General features: G+C 41.1%; 1 protein-coding gene across 1 annotated transcript in view; it reads right to left on the bottom strand.

Moving 5' to 3' along the window:
- Positions 1–27,162, bottom strand: part of adgrl3.1 (adhesion G protein-coupled receptor L3.1) — a 119,941-nt gene that overhangs the window by 35,650 nt on the left and 57,129 nt on the right. Inside the window, exons 6-11 of the mRNA XM_080520590.1 lie at positions 22,602–22,616; positions 20,669–21,457; positions 5,155–5,595; positions 3,585–3,688; positions 2,598–2,783; positions 846–884 (exon numbers count right to left, since the gene is read on the bottom strand). Coding sequence (XP_080376716.1) covers positions 846–884; positions 2,598–2,783; positions 3,585–3,688; positions 5,155–5,595; positions 20,669–21,457; positions 22,602–22,616 — 1,574 coding nt within the window. The remainder of the gene's footprint in view (positions 1–845; positions 885–2,597; positions 2,784–3,584; positions 3,689–5,154; positions 5,596–20,668; positions 21,458–22,601; positions 22,617–27,162) is intronic.

Raw genomic sequence — 27,162 nt, forward strand, 5'->3', positions numbered from 1 at the left:
CGTGCGTGCGTTCAGGGAGGTGCAGACAGAGAAAGCAGGAGACTCTGGAGTGTATCTTCAGCACATGGATGAGAAAGATAGGGGTCCTTTGATATTCTGAATAATAATTTTAGCTGACCAGAAACATGCCTAAATGATGTTAGATCTTCTGTTAAAGGCGTGAGCCCATGGCGTCAACATAAACACACACCAGCACAAGCGAACCAACAACGACGAAAGATGAATTAATACTGAACCACAAACACAAGCTGGTATTATTTTAAGGCGCTGAGGCCGTGATCAAGCAATATACAACATAATGTCCATCATTCCCAGTTCTTTCTCTCTGATAAAGTAGCAGAGAGGCTTACTTATTGAATGGAGATAAATAGCAAGTCATTTGGCTGCAGGCAGGCTTGTTTACAATTCTGCCAACAGAACTGTAAAGCAGATCAGCTATTATTGATATTGATCATGGCCTCTTATCAGTACTATTGATTCCAAATGCAAAAAAAGTGAAATTGAAAACAAAGGAATGTCAGCAAACCCTTTGAGGAGACTAAAACTTTGTTCGGAGTCAATAGTATGGTGCTTGCAGTGTGCTGATGCGGGCACTAAGGATCAGGATCAGAACAGATTGCTTAGATGGACGCCACCTCAAAGGGTTGTGATGCAAATGATGAGACAAATGCTGCAACATGAAATAATAACTCTACGTACAGCATCGTAATGTGTGATCACACACATACGCTCTTGGTTTGCAGAGTACATGCTGAGTGTTAGTGATAATAATCATAATAATAAAAAAGAAAAAACATGTTGGACCATGGTGGATAAGTAATCAACTTATCAGGAAGCGGAAATACCTGTGTGAAAAACCTGCAGGACCTTTCTCTCTTCTGAAGCTGGAAATTCAAACAATTCAGCTGTTAGCGATATAACACCTCTCCATCACACGCTCACAGACACAGAGAGGCAGTTACACCCAATTCATTAACATTGTACAAAAAGACTGTGGTGGCCAAAATGTGTTATTCTTCAAAATTTGTGTTCTCGCCTTTTTCTAATCTTCCTCTATTATTTTTCTTCTGTATTGTTTCATGATTCTTTTTTTCCCCCTCTATTCCCCTTTGTGCTCATTCTCTGCATCTAACGTCATGTGAATTGATGGCATTAATTACTACACCACTGGTGCATGATTGATCATATTTGATTTTCTAACAAGTATTTGCATAATAAGACAGTGTATTGCTCAATTATATATGTGGATAATTGCTTCATTATTGAACTCATCAGAAACCCTTTTCTATGGAGGATTTTTTCCAACCAAGAAATTCAACCTTTAACAGGTCATTTGGTCAACAGCAAAACACAGATTAATTGTTTCCACTTACACGTCGTCTCATAAGTGTTCACTTTACATGTGCTCTTCAATTATTTAAAGCAGAGGTTTACAAAGTGTTAGAAGCATGAGCCCTCCTTTCGCAAACCTATAACCACACCTAGTTTTATTTTTCACGTTACAGGATGATACTGTTAACAGCTGTTGGGATCTATAGGGAATTAACAGCATAACTCTTCTCAAACTGTTTGGATGATTAAAAAAAAAATAAAATAAAACATCCGGTATGGTTTTCTGAGCAACGTTGTAAGTGTTACACTTTGTCTCAATTACAGTCACAATAAATTCCTTTTTTTAGATGTATGTTGTTGTTTTCACCATTTTATCTCCCTTTCATGATTTCATATTGAATGTTTTAATTTATGCTGTGAATAATTCCAACACCTGTGTAAAGGTGGCAGAAGCTGCCAGTGTGTCTGGTAAACCCCACCTATCACTGCTCACCTCAGCTGACCAGTCCACCATCCAGTCTGTGAGACAATTAGGCGGCGGCCGCGATAACCAGTGGGCCATTCCCCACTGATTTAACTCACTTTAATTGAATGTCTACATGAACAAAGTAGAGAACTAAATTCTTTCTTTATCTATTGCTGCACTGAAACAGATCCTTTGCATACTCGATATCGAGTTCCCATTAATGTAATCCTGAAGTAAGCACTCAAGTATCGTTGTCAACAGCATCTTCCGAGCTGTAGCTCACAATGAAGTTCATTAAACAATGAGCTATGACGTAAAACATGTCCCAAGCTTGTACTGTGCGTTTTAATGAGAACAACTCCCAGGCCGAGGCAGTTTTATTAAATTTCACTGCTGATCTGTACAGAGTTTAGGAGCCCTGCCAAAGTCTAAAAGTGGTGATCTATCACCCTTAATGTTGAGCAAAACTTGTTAGAAGGAGTCATACACAGAAGATAAAATAATGTCTGTGGGCAGCTATTCCTCATCTGTAAATCTACAGTGTTATGTGGAGTTCTTCATCAAACTCTACACACCGAGGCTTTTCTAACCCCTGAGAGTGACTGTAAGACACTAACCACCAATGCTATTCATCTTACTCCTAACTTGAAAGGATGTTCCCCCATCCCTCTTTTTCTTAATTTTTAGTCATTTAAATTGCAAGTCTCTTCACATTATTGCTTGAGAAAGAAATGTAGATCTCATTCAGGTTTTTTTTTTAATGTTCAGTTTCAAAAGAGGGCACTTCATGGTGCAATACCTTTGTGAGGCTGCGGGCTGCACTGTCCTTGCCCCCCGGAGTGAGGTTTCTGAGCTGAACGTCCAACAGTTCAACTAGTTGGGCCATGGCGCGCACTGTGGATGGCACATCGCCAGGACGCAGAAGCCCTTTGGTCTGCTCGGCCAGTTCCCTGGCTACAATCGCTGCTGTCTCGCCGGACCGCAGCTAGGGGCCGAGGAGGATCATGAGAGGAGAGAAAGGCACAGAGTGAAAGACAAAGGAAGATGGATGGCAGGAAAAAAGTTAGATGAGGTGCGGAGTTGAAGGGAATGTTGTTGGAAGAAGGAGAAAAGAGCACGGAGGGGAGAATAACGAGACAAATGAGGAAAAAAATGACAGGAAAGTAGAGGACGGACAAAGAGGTGAAGGACAAACGTACCAAAATGTGTAAATGCAAAGTAACAGGCGAGAACAAGAGCAACAAAAGGACAGGCAAACAGAAGGAGGAAAAATGTGAAAGCACAAGGTTAGTTTAATTCGTTCAGTCACTGTTTACTACCCATCAATAACTTTTGTTTGAACATTACACCTATAATACTGACTCTCTTACAGATGAATACATTAGAGCCAACATAAAGCCATGAATCAGTTTTCAAGTTTTCATAACTGAGGCATCATAACTATTTTGAAAAATCAAACGTAACAATGTTGCTCATGCAAATACTTAATAATAATATGCAAATGAACCTATCATGATGTTTGCAAGAGTAATGTAATGGTAGCACACTGCGAGCAAAATTGCCTCATTGGACATCTCCACTTTCCCGACAGCACTTTCATATCTCCCAGATCTCAAACATGAGCTGGAGTTAGCAAATGAAGATGGATACATGGCCTAAATCTTTCCCTGTGGCCAGAGCTTCTTGAAGCGTGAGAAAAATGGCTCCAGGACTATATCCATAACACATACCCTTTAACTAGAGCTCGGTGGGAGCCACGGGGGTGAGCAACAGCGCTCAGACTTACTTTCTGCATGATGTGGTTGACCCAGGGCGACGTGCAGTTGCTGAGGTCAGGGCCTTGGGGATCCCAGTAGCCCAAATGGGCCACGCACACGTATGTAGCCACGCCTGGAAGACAAGCAAAGCAAACAGAGTGAGACAGCTCTGACATTCACCAGGAGACACAAAGACTTGAGGAGCCCGGGGATCAGAAAGCATTTTTCTACTTGCCACATTTGCCTGAACCAGGGTGATAGAAGGTGGAGTACTGTGAGATAATCTATGTCATGTAAACTCTGACAGGCAATTCAACAGAATGCATCACCTCCTCTCACTACTTAAAGTGCGTTACCTCTTAATTGGCCCTTCGAAATTTTATTGGACACATTTCTTTCTGTTGTTTTTTGTTTTTTTAATCTATGTTCATTGTATTCAAATGTATTAATCCATTCATGAAAGTTACAGACCACATGACTAAAAAGTATTTTTTTTTTTATGTTAAAGTTGTGATATTTGTAAAATTAGGAAATATGTATAAATATTGTCAGTTTGACCTTTTGTAAATTTATTTAGGAATACTGGTCTTGATAAAGCTTTCTATAACATTATGGGTTGAAATTACACATTTCTACATTTTTCAATGGATGACCTATAAAGGGTTAAATCAGGTTCTTTGTGGAGTCAACATTATAGTGAAATCCTTTATAATCCTTCAAATAGATTTAGAAAAATAAAAGAAAGTGTGTAATTTCCCCATAATTCTTTCAAAAAACCCCAAAACAAAACAATGATGTCATCACATGACCTTGAATCATCCGACTGCCCTGGTCACTGCTTCAGGAAACCCACGAACAAACAACCAGATCCACACATGTAAGAAAACTGACCGGTTGTTGTGAAGCTCCACTTAGATTTGCAAAAGTCCATGAGACAATTTACCAGGCAGGTTAAAATAACAAATATTAACTGCATTGAGAGTGGATGAGCCCTGAGTGTGAGTGTTGGTGAATCAGCAGAGAAAATGTGTGTCTGTTGCTTAGTTTCAGGTGGAAATATTTTTGCTTTAGCACCTATCCCCGATCCAGGGCTCTTACTTCAAATCAAATTTAAATGAAAAGTAATTATATCTAATGTTATAATGTAATGCACTCCATAGTGTATTTTAATCAACATTTACTGGTGTCGAATATACTCTGTGAAATATCAATTTACTTTAATAAATGTGCTTTTTGGAGACATCAAACAGCCAATTTGAGGATACATTTCTCCATTCAAACTTGGAGCGTTAAAAAGCAGTGATGTAAAGTGAGTTGTGCATGCAGAAACATTGCAACAATTATTGCCTGTTTACAGATTAGAAATCAGTTCACAAGTTTTGCTACGGTACTTTCGTATTTTACTAGTATCGATGCCCTTGCTGACAACCTTTCAACCTTTTGTCATCAAGGACCACCTATATGCTTACGCTCTAACTCTGATGCCATGGTGCCTATAGTTTTAAAAGGACAAAGGGAAATTGAAGAGAGAACACATTTCATGCTTGGTTGCTCATGCCAAGTACACGCTGTGGTCTCCATCATGTGCGACCTCCTTACCCAGAGTCCCAACAGGGCAGGGCTGCTTGGCTGTCTGGCCCTGCTGTGTCCGCGGCCACGATATGTCGGCTGTCACCCTCGGACTGCAAAAGTCTTGTGGGGGGATGGCAGGGGGCTGGGGGGCTGCTGGGGGAACGTGTCCAGGTGGGGATCGTCCCCCAGCCTTCTGATTGGTGTCAGGTATTTGATTGTTATCGGATGACGATCCTCCGGCGGGAAGTAGAATGGACTGGCGGACGGTGGTCGTGGTTCGGTACCGCTGGCCAGCAGAGGTGGTCAGGAGAGGTCTCGGGGTCGTGTAATAAGGAGGTGAACGTGTGGTGGTAGCACGGCTGGTCGATGAAGATGAGGAACCTCCTCCACCAATTGGAACTCCTCCTCCTCCTCCTCCTCCTCCTCCTCCTCCTCGGCTTGGGGGCATTATGGGAGGTGGCCGATAATCTTGAGTAAGGAAAGGAAAAATCGAGAATGTCAGTTTCAATACACAAAAACGACATGAATGATGTGCGCTTCTTTTCATGAGCTTTGGGTGCCTGGATAGGAGTTCAAAGTTTATTCCCAGAGTGGAAAAGAAAGAACATTAAAGTTAAAATGACTGAGATCAAGCAAAGCATCTGCATGAGCACCAACTGATTTTAGTAAAGGGCCACAAGCGTAAATAATATAGTGACACACACAAACACATTTGCCGGCATTCATTTACACACCACTAAACAGCTCTGACAGGGAGTAGCTCATGTTTCTGATGACTTCCCAATGTTAGTGTTTCCCTTGTCAGTGTAGTCACATGCCAGATCTTTGTGGGGTTATTCATTACTCTCAAGTGCAGGACATGTTTCTGAGCAATTCTGTCAACAGCAATTATAACAAAGCATCTTAGATGTGCGTGCCAAAGCAGAGGGCTTGCAATAATTTCCCTGTATAATCTCCTTGCCTCAAGCACAACCAATGATTGCTTTCCCCTGTGAAAGAATTATCATTACTTCCTATGGTAATGGTCGTGCTGGATGCATAGCAGTAGGCATTGCTGTCTAACCTTGCAGGAAAAAATTAAAAATTCTCTCAGTGTCATGTATGATTCATGGCAACATGACATCACAAGAGGCAAGAAGGCCCCTTAAATGCATATGCCACAGTCTTTTATTGTCAATATTTCATTGTAGAAAGGCTCAATTATTAACGTTAACCCTGTTTCGAGGGCAGAAATGAAGAATGGATGGATGAGATGATGGAAAGTGTTTATCCACTCTTGTAAGCACAGGATACAAGTGTTTTTATCTCCCGTTGCTTTCAGCCACATGTGGTGCAAATCAATATTGCGGCATTGAAACTTGGGCGGATGGTAATAGTTATTTACAGTTTTCCTCAAATCATTTTGGTGTCATTATACTATTTTACACACAGGTGGAGCCTATTTTCCAAATCTACATTCATAATCGCTTCGCAAAGCCCAAAATGGCTTTTCTCATCACACTTGTGCTGCACAGCTGAGTATTTTTTTTTTAATAAAATATACTCAAGACCCTTTTCAGAAAACTGTAATTATAAACATCTGTGTACTGAATTAAGGCGTAAAAGTTGCATTGTGTCAATTACTGTGAATGGAAACTATTCTAACATAGATAATTTGGTAGTTTGAGTCTTAATTAACACGTGGTTAATACGTCAAAATGAAAAGGGTTTTAATGTGTGCTATTGTGATTGCCAGCCCACACAGCTGATAACTGTTTGAGTGAGAAAAAGTATACCCAGAAAAGCAAGTCGAATACAGAGACATCTCTGATAGGTCACAGTACAAAATGGATTTAAACATTTGTATCTCAACCCAAGCTTCTTCTCACCACAGAAAAACCAAACAATGTAAAAGTTTTAAGTAGGTGTAGAGGAAGTATGAAAACAAAGAATGTTTTTCAAAGCATCAACATCTCGCAAAGTGAATTAACAAGGAGGACTCTCGACTGCAAGTAAATTAAAACCGGGCTTAAACTATCACAGTGCACTGTATGTTTTAGGTTTTGCTTTCCTGTTGAGGAAATAAGGCCTAACCCTGCACACTCACACTATTTATTCACTTGTTTATTCATTTACATACTTGAGATGATAAAATGATTCATGGTAAATGCTTTTTGAGTCTTTCAAATCTCTTTCAAGTCTTTTAAGCTCCCAAAACCTGATTACCATCTGCAACTCTGATACCTCAAAGAGCCTAAAATCTGTCCTGATGCTGGAAATTCCCATTTCACAATATCAGCACAAAATGAACAGTTTGGATACTTGTGCTTCTCTGTGTAAGACTTGGTCTGCCTGTGGCTATAATATGTACTACATGGTGGTGACTGACATTGAAGGGGTTATATAGTTGTCGCCTTTCAATAGGGTATTTTGTTTTAGTGAAGACAGAGGTGTGATGGTATAAATGTAGCCATTATAGGCTGCCATAATTGCACGTGTGTGACTGCATGAATTTTGTTGTTGTGCACGTTTTCTTTAAACGATGTAATCTAAGTCAAAAATATGCGCTTCATCGGAAGCAAGCCCAAAATTAGCTTCTCCTCTCTGTTCGGTATAAGTTGTCTTCAAAAAAAAAAAAGAAACTTTGATCGTTTGGGGTTGATGGGATGGTGTGAGCAGAGAGAATTAAGTGTGAGTGTGTGGGTGGTGGGGAGGATTGGAGTATTTATATTATATTCTTCCAACCGAAATCATCCCCTTCCCTTGGATGGTAACTTTGGGTAAAGACAACATCTCCCCGTCTTTCCGTCTCCCTTCCATTCTGTCTGTCTGTTTGACTGACAGCCATGTAACAACTCGCTCCGCCTGTACTTTCTGTTCTCTTCCCCCACAACTCAATGAAGTGTTTCCGTACCTAAACTGTGCTGCTCCCTATTCCTGAATCACCGTCGCCCTGCCTCATGCATTCTCCACGGAACATTGCCATCAATCATGCGTGGCAGCGGTGGCCTAGGGACTCACTGTCAATCTACTTGTGTTTGTGTGAGCGTGTGTGTGTGCGAGTCCGTGTGCTTGTGTGTGTGTGTGTGTGTGTGTGTGTGTGTGTGTGTGTGTGTATGTGTGTGTGTGTGTGTGTGTGTGTGTGTGTGTGTGTGTAGTTAGGAAGCAGGGACTGAGTGTGTGTGTGTGTGTGCCTATCTGGACCCAAACGGGAAGCTCCATTAGGGGCTCTGCCACAACAATAGAAGAGTAATGGTGTGCGTATGTGTGTGTCTGAGGTTGATGTCTGCTGTCATCTGAGTACAGGGCACAAAACACACTGGCTGGCAGCTCGGGGTGAATTAACACAAAAGTCTGCAAGCATCACAGGCAAAGGGGGCCACAGCACTTCTATTTTCCTCCCATCCCCTCGCTTATTTCTTGGAAATTATTTTGTAATTCCCTCATAATTTCCTTCAGACACATTCTTTTCGCTCCACCACTCTTTTCTGCATCATGTGCACTCCTCTGTGTCTTCATTTTTATCCCCTGTTGTTGCTTGCTCTTTTGCAGCATTTTGGATAAAAAAAAAAAAAAATTAAATAAAAAAGATCTTGTAATGTGATGAATTCATCACTTGCATCAACCAGGATGCCGTGAAAGAGGCTGTGAGGAACTACAGGAACATGACATAACAGATTCATGAAACATTTATGGAGGAAAAGGCTAGAGGTTGTACTCGCGGGGACTGACATATCTTTCTCCGTTTACGCTCAGGAAACCTTGAGTAAATGAGCTATGACAACTTCATGATGTCTGCTAGCCTAAACGTTGTGCTCTTTGCCAAAGCCTGTGCAAGAAGAACAAGCAAAATACAGTCGCAAATTCAGTTCAAGCGTCTCGCTGCCAGATTTTGTACTGTATCTATACCCTGTGCATGCTGGTGGGTGACAGATTTCAACAAACATGTTGCCTCACAGGAAACATCAATTATCATATTTTCTGCAGATGTTCTCCAAGAAAAAATACAATATTCTTAAAAAAAAATCCTATTGCCCTATTGATCAGTTTTCACTATTTCTGCAATTTCTTACGAAGAGAAGCATTCAGACAATACCAAAAAAAAGACAGAAATTATATTTTTTGTAAAAATCATCATGCCTCTTCACCTTTTCTGCCATTTGTTGCCAATAATTATTATAATAATACACTTTAAAACAGAAATGCAACTTTAAAACGTTTTTCCCCAATAATCTTAGATTGTGAAGCAGTCACATTATACTGTCAAATTGTAAGAAAATGACTCTTTTAATATTCATACTGTCTTATTGATCAAATGTTACCAAGAAAAACATTCACAATACACACGTGTAAGAAACTTTTTTTTTGTCAACAGTCTTGCTGTCCTTGGGATCAGTTATTTCACTTTCCATACATACATACATACATACATACATACATACATCTGTCTTGTCTAATCATGCTCAGGGTTGTGGGGCGCTGATGCCTCGCTACCTCTGGACGAGGGCAGGATACACCCTGGAGAGGTCGCCAGCCCATCACAAAGTAAACACACAGAAACACTTATGCTCAAACCAAGGGACAATTTGGGGTCACCAAATAGCTTCACATGCATGTTTTTGGACTGTGGGAGGAAACCGGAGTACCCAGAGGAGACCCAGCCATATGTGGGGAGAACATGCAAACTCCACACAGAAAGGCCCCGGCCAGTATTTGAACCCATGACCTTCTCGCTGTGAGGTGAGAGTACTAACCCACTATCTCACTTTCTGACATCCATTGTTAAGAAAGTCGTTGGCATTACACTATAAACTAAGGAAGAATTTTTTTTTTTTAAGTACTCCAACTATTGTGTTGTCTGTAAGTGTCATTGTGTCTATTCAGAGCAGTGCAATAAGCAAGTGATAAATACAGGAGCATGCAAAACATTAAAATTAATAATCAGCTACTTTAACCTGTGAAGAACAGTGTGAAACAGAACCTACAATATCTCATTGTAACACACATTTCTCATTAGTTGCTTCTAGAAATTATTTTTCGCAATGACACAGTGTTATATTATTATATCAAGGTGTATCAAGGAGTCTGATAAACAAAAATAATCCAATAATTGCGCAGCATGGATTTTATTCGACTCCACTGGGTAAATGTCATCCGATAAGGAAGTTGTGTGATATGATTGAAAGCAACAGATCAGCTAATGGACCCTGTGTTAAGGTAGTTTTATGATCTGCATTTATCAAGGTCAAGATAAAACATTTACTTTGCTTTTAAGCAAAACAATAGAATAAAAAAAAAGCTTAAAAGAAAGCTAAATGAGAGCAGGTTTCAGTTTTCACTTCTGAAGTGGCAAAACATCTGCTGAGGATTGTTTGGTATGACTGAACATTTCTGTCAGCTATTCTATTCTTTTCTATTCTAGTCTATTCTATTCTATTCTATTCTATTTCCTGACCTGTAACAAGCCATGGGAAAGGTGAGACAATGGCAGGCTGGCAGTAAACTTGTTCCTGAAATTGTCATCTGTCACCACTCTGGAGGAGCCACAGAGCTGCTGTCAGTCAGTCTATGATGTGAACACATTATCGTCTGACATTGTGTGTGTGTGTGTGTGTGTGTGTGTGTGTGTGTGTGTGTGTGTGTGTGTGTGTGTGTGTGTGTGTGTGTGTGTGTGTGTGTGTGTGTGTGTGAGGCAGTGTTTTTCTATGTGGGTAAGACTGTCTGTCTGCCTGTGCTCTGTTGCTGCAAATGCTCTTGTTGACTTCTCACTGGGTAAACAGTGAGATCGTAAATCCACAATACAAAAGGTAGAAGGCTGGGGAGAAGAGAGGAGAGGGAAAACAAACTTCTCCTGGCAAGTTTCCCACACTGTCAGAAAATGGTAGACAGGCAGAGAGAGGGGGGGGGGGGCATTTGAATTAAGACAGAAGTTTCACAAAACTGAGACGAAGTCTGTGTATAATATTACTTATTGTGCACCACAGTAACCTCTTTTAGTTTACTGAAAAGTTACTGCCTCCCTGAATGCACACACACACACACACACACACACACACACACACACACACACACACACACACACACACACACACACACACACACACACACACACACTGTCTGAACAGTCGGGAGAGATTAATCCAGAGGGGTAACAGCAAAATGATAATCTGACTGCAGGGCACCGAGCTTTCTAGGTTGGATAGTGGCGCACAGACACTGAATAGGCCTGCATACTGCGATAACGCACCACCCCTATGGCTGACGAGTGCACATACACAGTAATATACATGAAGCCACTTGTACTGGTACTTTTGCTCAGTTTTGCACCAGGAAACTGATGCACACTTGAACTGAAATGTACTTTCCACTCAGATATGTGCAACACAATACACACAGAGCTCGTGGCGAGTGGCTCAAGTCTGCTGATAAGACAGAAGCACTTCAAAGCGGCGATACTTTAAGATAAAAAAAAAAAAAACCAACCTAATAGAGCCTCTTTCAAAATGGCTGCCAGGCACCACCACGTTCCACAGCTAATGCTTCACATAGAGACACATTGCCACTCAGTTCTGTTAGCTTATGAGTCGCATAATCATGTTATCCCCCTGCTGAGGTTAGAGACACCTGCAGCAAGTTTGCCAATTACATGCTGCTTTCTTAATCAGGGGAAGCTCCCCTTGTTCAAAGCAAAGCACTAATAGGACAGAGCCCACCCCCCCCCCCCCCTTTTCGGCTGCTATTTTTCTGTTTAAAGTGTAAAGAATCATCAACAAATTTCCATAAAGTCTGGATTGTGGCCACCATTATTCTAGACATGCAATGAATTTATATCAAACCTATGGCTATGAATATAGCATCAAGACAAAAATCTGATTAATGCATTTTGAAGAAAACTATAACCTCCAGCAAATGATCATGGGTCTGTTTTATATTTTGTTTCAGTATTTATAACTCTGTCCCATCATAATAAAATTAGGAGTGTATTGCCTTTTAGACTGGCACATTTTAGAATTTCAGCCCTTGTGCATGAAGTCCATGATGTTAAGTTTAGAGCTGAAAATGGGAAAAGTTACGAACAGGACAAGACAAAACAGGGAAATTAGTTATGAAGCACTGGATGTTTAACTCATTCCTCTGGAGCATTTTAAAATGAGATTATAATAAGAAAAGATCCATCTTCTGTACGTGATTTATCCACCTTCGGGTCACAATGGTTGTGGGTAATGGGTGGAGCGTATCACAACCTCACCATGTACAAGGTAGGATACATAAATAGATAACCAGTCTCACGTGGTAAACACACATGGCCAGACACACTCACAGACACATTTGGAGCCACCAAATAACCCGAACAAAAACCCCAAACCTGAAGGAAACCCACAAAGGCACAGGACGCCACACAGGTGGGTCCAGCTGTGATGGAACCGTGTCAACCACTGCTCCACTGTGCACTGCTTAAACTAGTGACATGATACAATTCTGAGTGAAAGGAACTCCACATTGTTTGTACCATTTTGGTCATCCCACCTGACTTTAAGAGTGACTGATCTACTTGACCTCTGTCCCCACACCAGCATGTCACCACCATGGCAGTATTTAGCTTGCACTGTTAATTGTCCTCCCAACTATGGATAATCATTTTTGTGTATTTCATTTAAAAACAAAATCTCCACTGTAGCTTCTATCCATGACAAACAATGCTTGTCAATGCTATTAATATGAAGTTTGCTGGGTTCTAGTATGACTATAGAGTTGTGTTTTTTAGTGACATATACAATCGGTTATCAGAGTCTGACCACTCAATGTTACTTTATTAATCATTGGCATTGTGATCACAAGGCTGGCCCCACCATTGCGCTCCTGCCAAAAAACGAATAGTTTGGGTGACGTACGCCGCTAGCAGTTCGCATTTATATTTACTTCCTGTAAAGCTGTGGGTTTCCCCTCCACCCCATTGTCCTGGCCATGCCGGCTTTATTTGGCATCTGCTGTTTGGCAGAAGGAAAGAGGTGCCCAGGCCAAATGCACGCAGAGGCCTGGACGGTACTATCCAATCGATAAGGACACTCTGCAGGCGAAGAACAGGTGCAGCAGACTCTCTGAGGCTGAGTTCAGTCCGTGCTGAGGCGACTGTGTCGTTTTCTATTTGGGAACGAGGGAGACGTGCAGGGAGGCAGAGAGGAAAAAACAGGTGATGGATAAGGTCGAAAAAGCAAAGAAGACAGAGGGTAATAGAGGGGTGCGAGTGCAGACTTCAACGTGAAACGTGTATCCATGTTGCATTGCATTGCCATGTTTGCTCATTTACAGATAACACAAATGGTTAATTAAAAACGTAATTTAAAAAGATTTAGAAACTGATAATCACCAACACAATTGAGACATTCTTACAATTTTAATTTTGAAATAGGCTGTGGCATGTATTTTTTGTTGTTGCAATATTTAAAGCTTAATAAGAGTACCTAACTTTATTGTGACAGAGCTGAATCATCTTAAATTATGTCAACAGCTCAATGACCCAACACAGTAAAGTGTGCATGCTAGCACACACACAAATACACAAGTGAGTCTGACAAGCCAGAAATGTGTGGAGGGTTAGTGTAATCAGTGATCTGGTGAAATAAGGTCTCCACTTCAGCCATTAACTTGTGTTATTCTCTCCACTTTAAGACCTGTTTCCAACATTTCCTGCACTACTTAGCTCGCTCCTGCTTGATTGCAATCTGCTGCAGAGGAAAGCAAGAGAGCACGGGAGAGAAATGGGAGGAAAGGAGAGGCAAGGAGAGGTGTGGGAGGAAGGAGTAAATAGACGGAGGGGGGTAAGACAATAGATACTCCATGCTTGACTTCCTGAGGAAATGGGACTCTGTGATTCCAGCCATTAAGAGTTCAAAGGTGAACCTTTAAATTTCTGTAAACGAATGGAGTGGCAAGCAAAGGTCAACTCTGTATAACTGTGTGTTTAACAGATTATAGTAGAATCCCAAGCTGCGCTGATTCAATGACTCTTGGTTCTTTGAAAATGTGGCAGCTGAAAGAAGTGTATTGTGTACACCGGTTTTTATCTTCACAATATTTTTTCTCACTCTTCTCAATAGAGGTACCAGAATTGGCTGTTTAAAAAAAAAAAAAAATCATTCTGTCGCACCTAATATAAAAAAAAATTACATTTAAATACCTCACAAATGTAGAAAGAAAGAAAAGAAAGAATTGATAGATGGACAGACAGATGGAAAGCTGAGACTTGACCTGTATTGTAAGATGTACACACTCTCTCCACATAGTGATAAGTCTGATGCAAGGCTTCGCAGCCTTTCTGCAGATTTTGCATGTTCTCCCTGTGTGCATGGGTTTCCTCATACAGTCCAAAAAACATGTGTTTGAGGTTAAATGGTCACCCTAAATTCCCCTTTGGTGTGACTGTGACAGTGTGTGACTGTCGGTCTCTGAGTATTTGCTCTGTGATGGACTGGAGACTTGTCCAGGGCGTGACCTGACTTCACTCATGGTCAGCAGGGATTGGCTCCAGTACCCCGCATTCCTGAATTGGATAATATATTGTGGGTAAAAGGAAGTCTGTATGAGTGCAACAACCATTAGTGTATTTTTGTCTCTGATTGATTAACTATTCTATAACAAGAATTCATCCAGAGTTACACAGGCAGCTTTGAGAGCAACAGAGCTGGGTTTTTATAACAGGCTCCAGTTTGAGTTCTGAATCAGGTTGTCTCACTTGAACTTAAGACCTCGATTAGATCATCACCTGAAAAAGCAGGGAGATGGGACATGGTGTACTCGTAACACTTCGGGCATGTGGGGTTTTTGCACCAAGAAAGAAGAGAAAATACAGAGAACTGGGATAACAACAGAATCTGACATGAGACAGAAGCAGTAAAACAAAGATTGCGAAGGCGCACAAGATGAAGACTATCGTATCAGTGTTCGTCCTGTTCGCCCCTCCTACCCTGAAGATGCAGATAACATGAATAATTTTGCGACTTTGTTGAGAAAACTTTTTAAAGTGAAGCAAGGCAGACTGGAGGTAATAAATTATTCAAATGTTTCATCGGAGCCATGCCGCTTGCGTAGGGCAAGCCTCTATAATATGCATGTAAGAAGACATGATGAAACAACTCAATAAACAGTAGAGAATGAGCGAGCGTTTGGGAATTGCGGGGCGGGAGTGAAGGGGTGATGCGCAGACAAGTGACTTTGACTCTGACTTTCTACAGACATTCACGGAGGCCTTTATAATATATACATCTAAAGACATTTGATGAAACGGCCCTATGTGATGTGGAATGGGACTGGAAGCAGAATAAAGGGGTCAGATCAGGCAGAAGATAAAGGGCAACCAAAAACGCAGATGTGTGAAAGGCAAAGAGGAAATATTGGAATTCCTGCCATTGTGTATGTATGTGAGTGAGACACAGCAAGGGAATGAATGGGTATTTAACGGACAAAGAAGAAACACAAACAGACTTGGGAGGCATTAAATGTAGAGAGGCAGTTGACTTTCTTGTTCAGTACCAAGGGAGAAAGAATATGCACTTCAAAAAGATTGTTGTCTGCTGTATGCTCCTCGACAACATTACAGTACACATATGGGGGTGAACCTTCACATAGTCTTTTAGCCCACGTGAGCTTAAATCTGCCTGCTTAGCTTTTGTATGTAATTCAAATTCTCATGTTTAACGCAACTGAGCTTGACGCTTAAATTGTTAAGACCAGACTCACCCTGACTTTTTAATGTTTTCATTTACTAAGGTTATATAAGACAGACCTTCCTTTTTTATATCTAACTGAAGCTAAAAAAAACAAACAAACCAAAAAAAAAACAAAAACAAAAAACAGTACCGTGCTTTTATGTGTTACTGAATTAATTTTTTTTGTACCCACTATGTTTTATGTGAAACGTTTATGTTTTGGTAATGTTCAAAATAACATCCACATCTTTCCAAAATGATCTCAGAAGTTGCCTTCAAGGATAAAATACAGTAGAAGTCAGGACACATCAACGACTGCAACAAATAAAAAACTGCAGGCGGGTCTGCTGAATGAAAGAGCTTCATGTCCAGAAGGAAACCAGCCAATACAACTTGATACAGACACGTGTTCAACTTTAATGTCCGCTTTCAGAAGAGGTGCAATTCCAACTGGTCCGCGCCTGTGTGAACTAGTATTTATATAGAAGCTACAATACCTTAGCTTGAATTAAAAAACAAAAAAAAAGAATTCTCCTTCATCCACAAAGAAACTATCAAAAACAAACCCCACATTCAGAAACTTGTGCCCAAATACAAACAGAACAAAAATTCTTACCCACACATATTTCAAATGTTCACCCCTTGACACCGATTGTTGTGAATTTGCTTTTTTTTTCATAATTGGAAATAAATTCAGGTGTCATGGGGTTAAGGATTGTGTTTGGAAGAAAACAACCACAGCCAATACATAATAGAAAAATAGTGCTGGCATAATGTTAAAGGTGTTCTGTGGAAATATAAAAATGTGTTACTGTATCTTTTTACATGTCTGAAAACATGATCAGACTCTTACTGTGCTTCCACCATTGCAGTCATGTTATAAAAGCAAGCAACTACAAACATCCAACAATAACACAAAAAACACGAGAAACCATAATATCTGCTCTAGTCTAAAGTTAACATGTAATTAATGCCATCGAACTGCCTCGCTTCCATCAAAAGTGGATGTGTGAATGTACAGACATTAATAAAAAAGTTGTTCTTGTTTGCTTTGGGGTTTTTTTTTTGTGGGGAGCAACTGTAATGGATGAATCACTTTCTGTCAGGGTTTCACTAGTTTTCGTCAGAGAACAGGGTTTCATGGGTTATTTGCTGTCGCTAAAAGTATTGTTAAAGAACACTCCCTCACAGTTTAGGAGCAGAGAACACTGTCGATTGTTGACTAACTTCAAGACCTCATTTTATATGTTTCCCAGTGAATCCAATTACAAAAAAGGGCATGCAATTACACATTTTTCTGCAGTGCGGCAAGCTTCTTTACTCAGATAGAGTTCTGCCTCTTTGTGGTGTACAGGGCTTGTTGCTAATAATTGTCACTGTCGTGACTGTGGCGAATTTAAAAAGGTTTTTTTGAGCAGCTCAGGGTGACCTCTTGCCTGAATGGACTGACAAATGATGAAAGTTTGGCTTTTAGTTTGACTGACAAGTTTTGATATCTGATCTACAGCAGTTGTCCAAACAAGAAGGTCACAATGCATTGGCCACTGTACTTTAACTCACATTGTGTTTGGTTGTTGTGGGGTTTACTTTTTATCTATCTTCATACACTCTTTCATACTGCCTTTTCATTTGGCTGGAACCTCCCTAAGAAACATTTAGCACTGAAATGAATAACTAGTTTTCATTTGTCTCACTGTTTTTGCTCTTACACAATGCATTCTAGTCAGATTAGGACGATGAATTCTAATCTGTAACTTCTAATCAGATATTTTCATTGAAAAAATAACATTGTTATCTACTGTAAATTTGTAAATTTTACTGTGGGTTTAAGCTTAAGTGCATGGGTAAGCTATCAGCACAGAAAGGCTGGAGTTAAATTGTTTTCTGCTCTAATTTTTTCTTGAGTTCACTTTCCTAGCACTCTCCATTCCTAGCTTGCAAGTGTTTGAGTGCACCAAAGTGACTCGGTTCACATCTGTGTTCCCAAGCCACATAGTGCGACTATTTCAGAACAAACTCCTTTAAACGTCCGCTTTTGTTATTCAGTTGGACAGACACAACAAAGTAATTGGTACTCTCTGTGTTGTACCCCAATTATCCTCAGTCCTCAGTGGCCCAGCTCTTCCTTCTCTTAGTCTGTGGCCCATTTCCTGTCTCATTTTATATCTGAAGCAGTCCATATGAGCTGAAACAAAAACAGGCTGCACATTAAGCTACATCAGTAATGAGTGGAAACCCTCAGAATGGCCCCTTTCCTTGCTCTGTTTCCTGAACTGACTAAGGAAAGGGGAAAAAAAGAAAAACCTACGAGAGCCAGGACAGTCCAAGTTATCTTATGTTGTGCTTGATGCATTTCGAGAGAAACAGGAGAGAAGGAAAAAAAATCCCTTCATTTTCTTCAAGTTCATATGACCTGAAGTGCTAAAAAAGTGTCAAGATGTAACAAAATAAAGTTCAATAAATCGACCGGTCGTCTCATTTTCCACAGAACGAGAAAATCATGTACTTAAGGTAGTTAATTTATTCCTTTTCTTCATTGAGTGAGAGCGCAGACCAAGGAGAAGAGTAAAAGAGTGAAGCAACATTGATTGTATGTATTTATCTCCCGCTGGTCAGCAGTCTGGTTTGTTGCTGTGCACTGGAGGTCATTCTCCACATTGAATCCCCATTGATCTCCTGTTTAGAGCCTCCTGAGACACCCAGAGCTCCATTATGAGAGCGATCACACTCTCATGCGTACAGCAATAAACACATATGTACACTCATGAATAGAGAATCTCATCCAATAAATACATTAGCACATAGGGATGTCCGTCATTATGTACATGTAAACACACACACACACACACACATGCAGGCTTTATAGCATCTCACACACACACACACACACACACACACACACACACACACACACACACACACACACACACACATACACGCACACACTAATCGGTAGAAACCAAGTTTAGTGCTCCCTCTCTATAATTTCTTGTACTGTGCCTCCTAACTGCGTGTAAGAGCATGTGTTAATTCAGACATCATTTAATAAGACACGCAGCCAGACTGCCTTGACCACTCCATAGAAAGGTGCTGAAAGGCAATTACGCTGGGCAAATAGCCCTTCAGACTCCTGGGGCCCAAGCCCTTCCATCCACAGAAAAAAAGAAGGGGAGGGTGGACTCTCACCTCAAACCAGAGTTGAAAGAGAGTCTGTTCGGGTTAGAGAGTATCCTTCATCTCTTCGATTGGACCCAACAATCCCATTTAAAACGTGCAGGTTGTTGATCAACACACAGAGTAGATCCATGGCCCTCGCTCCCTTGTTTGGAAAAAGGTTTCACTTATGCTTTGACCTTCATTTGACCTGACTTCCAAATTTGTTCGTCCTGTGACCTATCCAAGTGTCATTGTTTGATATTATGCTTAACTCAAGTGACATATGATTGTTCGTCTTACAATGAACATTCAAGCTCAACAGATTTGAAAGTGATATTTATGTTGTGACTTATCACAGCTTATTGTTAGAAACAGTTCACTTCTTGCTGTAAGTGGAAAAACTATACATCATTAAGTAGCTAAAGCAATGTGCCAATAAAACAAAATAGTAAGCCAGAATGAGAAACCCACAGTATATACAGTATACTTATTAATATAGTGCTTTTACTCTGCTGCAGCTCTTATCATACTTCCATTTGCTATAATGTTTATTATTTTACAATGATTGAATGAGGCAGTTGTTTGAAAAGTGTTTGTGTGTAGATGCATTCAGTCTTTTTATGCTACATTCAGCGAATCTCATTGTACTGGCAGTACAATTTCAATAAAGCTTTCTGATTCAGATTCTGATAAGATGCTTAGTCGGCTGCAATGTCCGCTCTTGATCAGCTGTGGTTTGAGCACTACAAACGGCTCTGCACACGTCATTTAGATCTGTTTCAAATATAAAATATCAATGATTACAACCCTGTCACATTATAACACAAGACATCACTGTCAACTTCTCTCACTTGGAGATGCTTTCAACTGAACAATAAGAATAGATTCCAGCCGACGTGAACAGTAACCACCTTTGACAGGCGGCTCACATGAATGGGTCAAAAATAAACACAAACAGAGCGCGTCAAACAGGTTAAAGTGTCTTCAGACTGTCATCGTATACAGATGTCCTGCCTGAAAGTGGCATCACTTCCTTCTCCTTCCAGACACGCCTGGCTCCATTCATGAGCAATACATTATGATTTGTTAAGCAGCGAGGGAAACTAAAGGGAGAGCAGCCAAGTGGTACAGTAAAAGGTAAAATACATTTACAGTATGTAAGGATCAGCATAACATCATTGGAGATATTCTTCTGAAAGGCCGAGATCAAGGTAGCCTTTATGATGTCTTTCTCTGATCCATAAATAGTGAGTGTGCTGACGTCTACAATTTCAGTGACACTGCTATATCCAAGACCAGCTGTAAAAGTATTTTGGAGAAGCAATTTTTTTTTTTTACAGACAGGGTGGTGGGGGAGCCAACATAATTGAGAAGCATGACAGCACAGATGGTGCTTTTCTTTTTCTTCCGATTCAAGTTTTTTTTTTTTTGTAGAATTAATTATTGGAGAAAGATTAGTGCCTGTAAGCATTCCTTATGTCAAAACAAAAAAAAAAGTTTTATCATTTAAATAAATATTAAAGCATGGCAAATAATTCAAGGTATTTCATGTGAAATCTGACAAAATTCATCACAATCTTTCCAGTAGACTGAAAAAAGGACGAGAATTCTCCAGAGTGTAACTTTGTTATTACCGTCATTAAGAGGAAATGATTGAAGAGGAAAGATGTAGCAAATAGAGGTATTGGTATTTGACCTACCGTTGTTGCCAAAATCCAGTGAGTACTTGACCACGTGGTAATTATTCCACACGTACAGCAGGTTGTCTCGAGGGTTGTAATCCACTGCAGCTATGTACTGGTACGAATTCGGGAAGGGTATGTTCACCGTCATTTCCTTGCTCTTGTCAGTGTTGTACATGTAATCAATCTTGTTCCCTGTCCCTTCGTTATCATCATCTTCATACACGGTTTTGACAACGTACAGGACTCCGCAGATCATGAAGGCGTTGGAGGCGGAGCGTTTGTCGTAGGTCGTGTCCCAGGAGCCTTCGATGCGCAGGGTGTACGGGTTGAGCTGGCTCACCACTATGCGCCCGTTGTTCTGCTCCGTTGCATAGATGACCCACAGCCCGTTTTCATCCACCGCCAGGTCAATGTCTGACTTTCCCCCCCAGCGGTATGGAGAGGTGTCGTGGTAGTTGGCGTTGGCAATAATCGCCTCACCGCTCTTGATGCGCGTACGCAGGTCAAACTTCACGATGTTTCGTGTGCGCTCCTTGTTGAAAAACAGTGCACCGTCGTACACGACAAAGCCGGTGCCGTCCACGCGATGGGGCAGCTTGTACGTGGTGGTGGGACGACCCGCGACAAAGTCCTCTTTTGACGAGTACTCAGTCAGAGTGTCTGTGCGGTACGGCGTCCATGGCATGTAGTAGATCTTGTCAGAGGCCTGCAGAGGGTCTTTGCACCACGCACCGGACTGGTGGTCTGACTCAAAGAGATGCTCACTTTGGTAAACTCCCCGCAGAATGCCAGGGCACAGAAATACTGAGGAAGAAATGACAACAAATTCACATTAGACGCAGTTGATGTGAAATGTCAGCTATTCTCTTTAGACTGTCTGACCGCGCCGGCGAAATGTCTGCGTCTTTCCTGAAGTGCTGATAAATAATGTAACAATATGTTTTAACTTAACCTTAACCACCAGTGAATGATGATAACATGATAAGCTCACTGTATTGTGATTTGGATGTTGTATAGTCACTGTCATTCTTAAGCGCAGCAACAGTATGCTTCCTATTCAACAGATAATACCCTGCTCTCACAGCTAAAAGATGAAGAGAAAATGGCACATTTTGTTCTACTTCCACTCTTTCTCTCTATTCCCATTTCTCCCTCCCTCTTCAGCTCCTCATTAGTCTCACAGCTCTTTCTTCCTTTCGCTCCCATTCTATTTCTGTCAGGAACAACCAACTGTAGGACTGAACACATCTTTTATAGTCTGCTGTTTTTGCAGTTGTTACAATAATTCGTTTCCCACTCTATGCTTAGTATTCCCAGCTTGGAATACTGGGGTCATGTTTTACGAGGGTTGTGGGAGATGCAATAAATTCTGGGAAGCCATTGTGACCAAAGTCATAGGACCCTTTGTAATTTAACTGGAATGCTGTCACGCACGCACGCACGCACGCACGCACGCACGCACACACACACACATAGCAGACATGAACAGAGACATGCCAGATGTGAGCTGTGGTTTTCCCATTCTTCTCAATAATATAATTCCAGATCCCACCCAAAGGGCTGGGAATATTGATTAAATTTTCATTGGCTATTCAAAGCTCTGGCATAACTTTCATATAACAGGGAAACATCTGAAATATTAAATGTCAGTACAATTCTGTTCATTGGCTCATCGTAAAGAAATGTGCTCGACCCATGGAGAGTTTGTTAAGTGACATTCTACACAAAACCATAGATTAATGTGGACCCAGAGTGTGTCTAATGAGAACCAGTGTTACTAAATTGCTTCTATATGCTGAGATCAAGCTGTCTTAATATAGCTGCAGTGACTTTGAAAGAGATGTCATGCTGCCACAAGGTACAAAACACTACAGGCGCTGCCATCAAAAAGAGACGCCCAATCTAGGTTTTGAGCATTTTTTTTCTTTTTTTTTTCTCACAGACTTACCTTTTTGTTCCACTTCTGCATGAGCCATAGGCAAACCGAGAAAAAAATGAGAGAAAGACAGAGAGACAAAAATAGATTAATGATACAATAATAAGGAAATCATGATAATACAATCTAGGATCTCCATAATCGTCCTCATATTTCATCCTAACCTTGTGAGAATGCTGGGATGCTCTCCATGTGTGATTGGTAATAACATTACGTAAGCGTCTGAGGAAAGTGCACTACAATGGGGAAGCTCTCTGACAGAATTGCATCTCACATATGTTGGATACATGCATAAAGGGGAACAGGGGCACACATGTCACGCAGACGTGAAAATAGGGAGAGGGATACTGGAAGAAACACAATAGCTTTACACAACATGGGCAAATAAACACACGCTCACCACATCTGTGATGATTGTACTTTAGTGCATTACAAAATACAGGCAATAGAAAATGACCTGAGATAATGAGCTCTTTAATGATTGCTAATATCAACAGAGCAATGAAAACAAGAACATTGATTTGATTGTCAAGATTCTGTTTCAGCAGGCCCAGTCAAAACTCGCCACAATAAAATGCCTTCTGATGCACAGTGAAAGAGCTGCCGCTTTGAGCATGTGACTCTGATGATGAGCGCTTAAGCATCTGTGCACTGAAGCGACGGCAAAATGAACGCACTTCAGCCCCATCACAAATTCCTTGTCTATTAAATTCAAAAGGTTCTCCTTAGAGATACAGCAAAAGGTTGGTTATGTCGCTCTGTGATGAAATGTGCACACTTGCTCGAAACCTCTTAAACATATGAGTTTCATTCCACCCAGGTCCCCGTGGGACCGGGTGGAATGTGAACTCGGCAGAAACCTAATCCTGCAGGCTTTGCCCTTGTGTCTTTCAAGACCGTTAGAGACCTGCTGGAGGGAACTAGTCCCCAGAGATGGAGAGGAGAGGTGTGGGGAGGAAGAGTAGAGGAAGAGGATACCAGATGAGAGGAGACAAGACAAGGGAAAGGTAAAAGCAGAGGTCTCAAAGGAAAAACATTTGGGAGAGCATCACATTCTGGACACCAAACACTGATGTGTAGAAATAATTGAAGAAATTGCACACACACGCACACACAGAGAGAGAGAGAGAGAGAGAGAGAGAGAGAGAGAGAGAGAGAGCACAAGTGTGCTGCATATGCACAAAACATGCATACATTTTTTAACACATTAAAGCTAAAGCTCATCAACAACCACAAATCATACACAAACACGTGTGACACACAAAAATGTGCACGGACATGTGCGCACACACCCGCACACTCAAGCAACCATTAAATCCTCGGCTCATGAAAAATGCATGGTAACTGGTGCGGCTTAGCACAACTCCCGATAAATAAGCAATCTCTGTAAGAAGATCGTGTTAAACCTAGAACAAGTGTGTACGTCCATGTGTGCAGAGACACTTGTGTGAGCATGCCATTTCGAGTTAAGATATAAAATGGTTCACCACAAGGAAGCAGTTCCCCAGTGACTAAAGATGGGAAAGAAAGCAGATAGTCTGTCTGTGCTGAGGGGTGTGCGCGATAGAAGGACAGATATCAATGCATTAACAGGAACACACATACTTGCATGCACACACATAAACAATGCAAGGAGACACACTGCGGTTGAGAAGACGGGGATTAATGACACCAAACAACAAGGTTCTTCACAGGGCTTGTGACTCTGGCGCAGCCTCGCAGGCACACACAGGATAAACATGGAGAGTTCAAGGTTGCGAGCAACTAATAGATTTCAAATGAAAAAGTGTGGCGACAACAAGTATACCAAATGGCGCACAAAATGTCAAACAAATGTCATTCAATTTGTACCGCTGCTTGTTGTTTCACGAGATTAATGGATGTCTCAGCTGGTGATCTCATTTCAGGGTTGTTGGGGTTATTTTTTTTTTATACATATATAGAAGTATCTCTGGTTTAATCTCCAGACATGGATAAGGAATTTATATAATTTTATTTTTAATAAATCACAGCCATTTATTTTTCAGGGTGCAGGATTTGACAGTGAATATACGTTGGTGAGGCATTTGTTGAATCCTCAAGGTTCTGTCAAGGGTATCTCGCGCATGCAAGATGATGCAAGAGATGGGAAGTCTTTTGAGACTGAAAGAAGGCGAGGAAAAAATATGAACTCTGACAACTTGCCACAAACTGTCCTTGTTTCCAAGAAAATGTCAACAAGAAAGCATTACCTCTCAATATTTTCTACCCAGTGTTATTCATAATTGAATTCTGCAGAGGTAGTGATGTGTTTATATCTAACCAGTATCTGACTGATCATTTGCAAAACCACTTAGACTGCACCATTGAGTACTTGGAGAAAGAAAAAAAACTAAACATTTCATCTCATTTATTCCTACAAAGGCTCTGAACTAACATTATGAAACAATAGCAGAAGAATAACACTAAGAGATGTGTCACCTGTCTGGTTTCCTGTTTATTTTTTTTTTTAAATCACCCAATTATTCATTAACATCTGAAGTAAAATCAGCTCAATTTTGAAAAATAATTCTGTCATCACATGAACAGCTTTCACGCTGTACCTTGAATGCCTTCTGCATTGTTTCCCCCTCGCTGCTCTCTACTGCTCAGACACACACACACACACACACGCACACACGCACGCACGCACGCACGCACGCACAGAAGCAATGTTAACCTGACTGTGCCGCGGTGTAAAAATAATTAGCATTTTTATTGAAAATGTATGGTTTATTAAGGAGGTATTCGTCGAGGAGGGAAGACAGTCTGTGCTCACGGGTGTGTGTAATCGGTGTGTATGTGGCGCGCGGGCCCGCTGACGTGCACGTCTCTGCAGACATCGAGTGGCGACAGCAGCCGTACCACTATTATCTCTGATCTCCAATCAGCTCAGCCGGCTAAGACTCAAGGTCATTTATGGACACAGACGTTTTCTTCTTTCTTTCTTCATTACTCTACTCCATCGCTCCGGTCCTCTCATTCCCACCTGCCATCCTGTTTCATTATTTTATCCTGTGCTTTTCCCCCTCATTCATTCTCCCTGCTACCTCCTCTGTATCTCTGTGCCACTTCCCTCAACCTAAACCCTGTCCACACCACAGTGTCTTTTATCAGTTAATTCATTCTTTCTGTTCCTCGTCTGCTGGCCTCGTCTAACCTATTTCTCTCTATCTCCGTTTCAGCTGTCGCTCTGCCGTCTCTCCTTCTGTCTCTTTGGTTCCTTTCCCAGCTTCCCTTGCTCTCTCTGGGAAACACAAAGATCCCTGCATATGTGCCCACACACAAACCCACATTTACTGTACATATGCATCTGAGGAAGACACACACACACACACACACACACACACACACACACACACACACACACACACACACACACACAGCTCTTCTCATGTCATCGTGATGAAGCTATTCCAAGGGTCCAATCTGACAGAAGTCTTTAATTGGACAGACAAAAAGGTGATTTTATCTTTTAATTAGCTTTCCTACTGAGCCAAGATCTATTGTCTAAAATAGAGTGGATGGGTATTGCATAACATATCACTGGCGTTTCTGATTAATACACTAAATGTGGTAGTAGGCTAATTGCTTCATAACAGCAGTTGGGTGAGCCAGGGTATGCTGCAATGAAGATGAGGAAATGGATAGGCGTAATCCTGAACGTTCTTACTTGTTTTATTGGACGAACAAGAATGTAACAATACGTAGCAACTATCTTCCGCAGCACATACCATATTGGCTGAGATTACATCTGTCTGTGGATGAGAAGCCCTTCGTACAGCAATGTGCAAATGTATGGATATTTATAGTCTGCCTGCAGTGCAATGAGCAAGTATACACAGGTGGCTAATTACTGCCAAAACTAGCTGGCTAGTTTGGCACACGACTGCCACACACTCATACCATACAGAGCCAGAGAGAGAGAGAAAAAGACAGCACTTGATTGTAGCTTTGGAAAAAAGCCAAAAACCTGCAGTGCAGTGAGGAGAAATGAAGAGTTATGAAGGTAGTACAAGCCAAAAATCCTGAAGGGAGAAAAAAAAATGGGTGGGGGGTGGGGGGGGGTGTAGATGGAGGAGCAAAATATCCCTGAAAACTGAACCTTACATAATTTAATTACCTGTTTTACATCCCACTTTGAGATATGTTTACATTATCTGCGCAGCGGGAAACTCTACCAACTCTGCTTGAACGGCAGCGCTCGGGAAAAATACATCTGCAGTGTGAAGTTGTGTCTCTTTGGAGCTCAGCTCGTTTTCTTTCCATGCAGTCGGATTGTGATTAACAACACATGGCCTCGGAGGTGATAGCTAGGGGTCAGGTGTTTACACTCAACAAACTGCGCTACTAGTACGCTTAATGTCAAGGGAGATGTACTTGAGTTATGGAGGTCCCTTGATGTTACAGTCGCTTGAGTGTACTCGAGCCGACCCTGCCCTCAAACACAAATATTATGATTTATCAAAGTTGCTGCTTATATACATTTCAGAAATCGGACAGTTTGAGCACACTGTCATATATTTTAGAAAACAAGCCTCCATATTGATCGATC

The sequence above is a fragment of the Blennius ocellaris genome, assembly GCF_963422515.1.
Source record: "Blennius ocellaris genome assembly, chromosome: 3".
Lineage (NCBI taxonomy): Eukaryota > Metazoa > Chordata > Actinopteri > Blenniiformes > Blenniidae > Blennius > Blennius ocellaris.